The sequence below is a fragment of the Pseudophryne corroboree genome, chromosome 8 (genome assembly GCF_028390025.1).
Source record: "Pseudophryne corroboree isolate aPseCor3 chromosome 8, aPseCor3.hap2, whole genome shotgun sequence".
Lineage (NCBI taxonomy): Eukaryota > Metazoa > Chordata > Amphibia > Anura > Myobatrachidae > Pseudophryne > Pseudophryne corroboree.
In genome coordinates this window covers 8075085-8081084 of record NC_086451.1, presented here as the reverse complement: position 1 = coordinate 8081084, position 6000 = coordinate 8075085, and the positions used below count along the sequence as shown (strand labels likewise).

The following is a 6000-nucleotide window of genomic DNA, read 5'->3' as shown; positions in this document are numbered from 1 at the left end:
TTAGTGAAACCTTTTTTTTTCCTGATGGCTTTAATGTACACACACTTTGTTTAATGCAAAAAGTTATTAAAAACATTCTATTAAATGACCTTCAGGCTGTGTGTGTAAGGTGTATATGACACATAAATGCATTCTGTGCTTAGACTTAGGTCTCATCGCCATGATATCTCATAATTATTATCCTTTATTTATATGGCGCCACAAGGGTTCCGCAGCGCCCAATTACAGGGTACATATGCACATAATCAAAACAGGAAAACAGTGACTTACAGTTGAATACAATATAGGACAAGTACAGGGCAACTAAGCATAACTACACCAGTAAATGACAGAGAAAAGTTCCAGGTGGCCAAAAAACTGCGTGATTTGGGTAGTTGAGGATTATTAAAGTAAGAAAAGGATAAGCACATGAGGGAAGAGGGCCCTACTCGTGAGAGCTTACATTCTAAGGGTATTCTTATGGTATGCAGTTATTCCAAAATACAGGAAAATACAATATCCTTCTGATCCCAAGCATTTTGGATAAGGGACCTGTGTATGTATGTATGTATGTATGTATGTATGTATGTATACACACATACATATATATATATACATACACAAAAACAAGTAAACATGCTTGACATTGACTAACTCAGTGCCAATTGTACTAGTCTATTACTTTAGGTTCTGAAATGAACAGGTCGGCCCCAGGAAGCTAATCCTCCCACACTCATTTACACATCATTACTGCTGACAAACTTCAGAAACTTTGCCTATATCCGAGAATGTCACATGTTGAGCTTTTTGTATATATTATTTTTTATTCAGCAACCCACAATACAGGGTCCCCAGCACCTCTAAGCCTTTGTTGCTTATTCTGGAGAGCTGTAAAAGGCAGAACCGTCCCACAAACTGAATTATATTCCTTTTTTTGGTAACCATTTTATTTTTCTACAGGAACAGGGGATGAAGAACCAAACCACACAGTGGGACTGGTGCGTAACAAGGAGAACTCGGGTTACCCCAAATACCAGAAGCACAAGGATGCAGGTTGCACAGCTACTCACTAGCCTGTCCTACATCTCCAGCAGCCCAACACATGCAGCCAGCAGAAGCAGTAACGATGAAGGCCGTCTCTACCCCATTATTCAATAGAAGACCAGTGATAACATCACAAAACATGGACACAGTCTGGAACAGTCAGATGGATCTACCTCTCATTACCAGGGCCCACGCTCTGCAGCCCAATCCCCCAGACTTACCACGGAAGCACACTTTATGTATAGACATTAGCCACGTTTAGCACCAACACACAGTCTCATCCCATTCAGAGGCTCGCTACGGCCACTGGGCACCGTGGTGAGGAGGCTGCAGAGCATCTCCACATGTAGGGGGTCTGTGAGAACCACACCACCGCTGATCTATAAAGCACTCTGGGGGCCAGAGGTGGAGCAGTAACCAGTGAATGTTAATGAGAGATTGGCAGCACCTGCTGGAAGACAGACAGCAGCAGACCCTTATCTCACCCCAATGTCAGGCGGCCTGGGTGACACTGCAAGACATAGGTGAGATCAGCAGCTATTTCCCTCCACAGACAGTAGTCACCATGGCCAACAGCAGGCACCCACGCACACCCATGCAGAGGAGGATACACACCCAGGGGCAGCTTCTGCTGGAAGGCTCTGACCCATCCACCCCTAACCTCCTCAATCACCATTCCCTGGCTCCCCCGTCTAGATGCATTGTCCTACCTCAGCCAGACTTCAGGCCTACTACAGCTCCACACACGTTCCAGACACACTGTGGGTGCAGCCAGACTTGGGGCATGCTCAGTGCACACAGCTTCTCAGCCATTGCATTCAACAGAAACAAAAAAAAAAAAAGAAAGAAAGGAGGAAGTGTGATTGCTATGAAATCAGACCAGCTAATCCGCAAGCTGCACTCCTAACGTCTACCAGCAGCCCACTGCCTGGGTACAGGCCACCCCACGCGGCTTCCAGGGATGGGGCAACTTTATGTCTCACAGTTTCACAAACCCAAGAGTTTGTGGTAGCAATGAGCCAGATCCCACACAATAACACAATGCACCTCACTATTCCACCGCATGAGTAGCTTCAATGCTAGGAGAAGGTTCAAATGTTCCATGGGCAGGAAAGAGAGTTTCATCTACACCGTTAATTAGCCTAATGAATGAATGTCAATTGCAAACTCCTGAAATTAATTAAATCTCATCAGGCGAGTCATAGTTACGAAGCTGGGGTGTCCATGTCTACAACACAGACCAATCAACGAACACAGGTAACACACACACACACACATACATATACATATATATATATATATATATATATATATAAAATATTATTAGCTAAACACACAGCAGAAAAGGATAAGACATACAGGGCTATGGAGCTGTAGTATATTTACCCTGCAGGAGTTGTAATATATATATATGTATGTTATTGCGCCAGGACTTGTTGCCTTGACAACAACGGTTAATTCCTTACAATCAACATCACATTTTCTGATATATATTGCAAATCCGGCCGAGTGAAGGATGAGCTTCTGAAAGGCTCCTCAAAGGGCTTCAATTATTCAAGGACCCTGCATAGCGTGGAGTCATATTGTACACCCGGGATATATACAATGACATACCGCGGGCAGACAATGGATTTTTACACCTGGATAAATACAGATAATACCAATAAGCAGCCTGCTATATCTGACCCTGAGCACAAGATACAAGCAGAGATTATTAATCCCATCTCCCTATAAACTATTCCCATAGACTGAACGGTCATGTGACACGGGCGGAGGTCGCATTAATGTGGTGTTGTGTCGCTAATTCACAGACTACCTCCGCAAACCTCTCCGTACAGTCACAGAGAAAGGTCCCGTCTTAAATTCTCCCAGTCACACGGGGGATAGCAGACGTTCCCCATGAGACGGTCTGTAGACGGCCAGAACACTTGAACACATACATACCGATATATTCTTCGGAACATCTCAGATTTACTAATCTATACCAAAATACAACAAATCTCTATTGTTTAACAATTACGTTACATTGTACCTCGCTGACCACTGTAAGATAGTGATAGCATGTTTTGAATTAATTACAGAAATAAAGTTTCAGATACATATCTAAAGCCAGCAAGAGCAAAAAGGTCAAAAGCAGAAAGAGCGTCTCTGTAACAGCGGTCAGGACCCTGGTCTGGCCAAGTGTCCTCGGGACGAGGGCTCGTACACACGGGGAAAGGAACCTGAACTAACTCATATGTATCCACCTGGTATTATGACAATTTCCATGTTTCCTGTAACTCACAATTGTGATAATGCTCGGTGCCTTATAATGGGATTTCATAATACACTACACCAGAATAAGCCCCTCTGATACTCGAGACGTAATGAAAACTTGTATTCAGCTCATCTACTGCAAACTTCAACTGGGCACTCACGCCCGAAAAACAGCACCTGCTTCTAGTCATCCTAAATACGGTGACAAGATGCTCCAACTTACCCTCCGCATACACTGCGCCACTCCACAAATCCCCTACACTACTTCCCTATACGCTCCAGAATACAATTCAACAGTCACTAACACAAGCTAGGCCTCACCGCCATACCTCTCCCCCTGAAACATTCTCCGTCACACTCCCAGAGTATAAATTATGAGCCAAGTCGTAACAGTGACACATCAGTAACGCTACATAGCTATTACACACTGGTACACACCCTCACACCTCCCTACTCCCACTGGTGCACCCTCACACCTCCCCTACTCCCACTGGTGCACCCTCACACCTCCCTACTCCCACTGGTGCACCCTCACACCTCCCTACTCCCACTGGTGCACCCTCACACCTCCCCTACTCCCACTGGTGCACCCTCACACCTCCCTACTCCCACTGGTGCACCCTCACACCTCCCCTACTCCCACTGGTGCACCCTCACACCTCCCTACTCCCACTGGTGCACCCTCACACCTCCCCTACTCCCACTGGTGCACCCTCACACCTCCCCTACTCCCACTGGTGCACCCTCACACCTCCCTACTCCCACTGGTGCACCCTCACACCTCCCCTACTCCCACTGGTGCACCCTCACACCTCCCCTACTCCCACTGGTGCACCCTCACACCTCCCTACTCCCACTGGTGCACCCTCACACCTCCCCTACTCCCACTGGTGCACCCTCACACCTCCCTACTCCCACTGGTGCACCCTCACACCTCCCCTACTCCCACTGGTGCACCCTCACACCTCCCCTACTCCCACTGGTGCACCCTCACACCTCCCCTACTCCCACTGGTGCACCCTCACACCTCCCCCTACTCCCACTGGTACACCCTCACACCTCCCCCTACTCCCACTGGTGCACCCTCACACCTCCCCCTACTCCCACTGGTGCACCCTCACACCTCCCCCTACTCCCACTGGTGCACCCTCACACCTCCCCCTACTCCCACTGGTACACCCTTACACCTCCCCCTACTCCCACTGGTACACCCTCACACCTCCCCCTACTCCCACTGGTACACCCTTACACCTCCCCCTACTCCCACTGGTACACCCTCACACCTCCCCCTACTCCCACTGGTACACCCTCACACCTCCCCTACTCCCACTGGTGCACCCTCACACCTCCCCTACTACACACTGGTGCACCCTCACACCTCCCCTACTCCCACTAGTGCACCCTCACACCTCCCCCTACTCCCACTGGTACACCCTCACACCTCCCCTACTCCCACTGGTGCACCCTCACACCTCCCCTACTACACACTGGTGCACCCTCACACCTCCCCTACTCCCACAAGTGCACCCTCACACCTCCCCCTACTCCCACTGGTGCACCCTCACACCTCCCCCTACTCCCACTGGTGCACCCTCACACCTCCCCCTACTCCCACTGGTACACCCTCACACCTCCCCTACTCCCACCTGTACTACTCACACTGGTACACCCTCACACCTCCCCTACTCCCACACCGGTACACCCTCACATCTCCCCTACTCCCACGTGTACCACTCACACTGGTACACCCTTACACCTCCCCTACTCCCACCTGTACTACTCACACTGGTACACCCTCACACCTCCCCTACTCCCACCTGTACTACTCACACTGGTACACCCTCACACCTCCCCTACTCCCACCTGTACTACTCACACTGGTACACCCTCACACCTCCCCTACTCCCACCTGTACTACTCACACTGGTACACCCTCACACCTCCCCTACTCTCACCTGTACCACTCACACTGGTACACCCTCACATCTCCCCTACTCCCACCTGTACTACTCACACTGGTACACCCTCACACCTCCCCTCACCTCTCACCTGTACTACTCCCACTGGTACACCCTCACACCGCCCCTACTCCCCCCTGTACAATCTGCCTGTGCATGGGGAGCTCTTGTTACCAACAAGTGGGCAATACGGACCTAGGACTACTGTACCTTGCTTATTGGGCCCGATTCAGATTTGTAAGTAAAGCAATAAAGGCAAGTAACTGTGGGGCAGTGATAAGCGCAAGGTGATAAACTCACCAGCCAATCAGCTCCAATATGTAAATGGACAGTTAGGAGGTGACTGGCTGGTGAGTTTATCACCATGCACTTATCGCTGGCTTATCACTTCCTTATGCCGTCTCCAGGTTAATACATCTGTCCCTTTGTATTTGGAACAAACCATCTCGCCATGTACGGGAAGCAAATACAGTTATATTATTTCTGTGCAGGGTAAATACTGGCTGCTTTTGCATGTAGCCCATAAACGTTAGACCACTTTATTTTTACACTGCAATTTAGATTTCAGTTTGAACACACCCCGCCCAAATTTAATCTCTCTGCACATGTTACATCTGCCCCCCCTGCAGTCCAGCATGGTTTTGCCCAGTTGCTAACTTATTTGGTTTGCTTCCACATTGGAATAACCCGCATTGAGTAACTCACATTTATAGATATTCCACTGATAATGATATGACTTGATACATATTTTAGTTGAAATTGC

The 6000-nt window shown here is 48.7% G+C and overlaps 1 protein-coding gene across 2 annotated transcripts in view; it reads right to left on the bottom strand.

Moving 5' to 3' along the window:
* The window catches only part of EHMT1 (euchromatic histone lysine methyltransferase 1), a 134303-nt gene that overhangs the window by 104330 nt on the left and 23973 nt on the right, over positions 1-6000 (bottom strand). The window contains exon 1 of one of the 2 annotated variants that reach the window (XM_063935868.1): positions 2071-2095. The exons of the other annotated variant lie outside the window; for it this stretch is intronic. Within the exon in view, the coding sequence (XP_063791938.1) occupies positions 2071-2088 (18 nt within the window). The 5' untranslated portion in view covers positions 2089-2095. Of the gene's footprint in view, positions 1-2070; positions 2096-6000 lie in introns of those variants that run through there. 2 annotated transcript variants of the gene reach the window in all.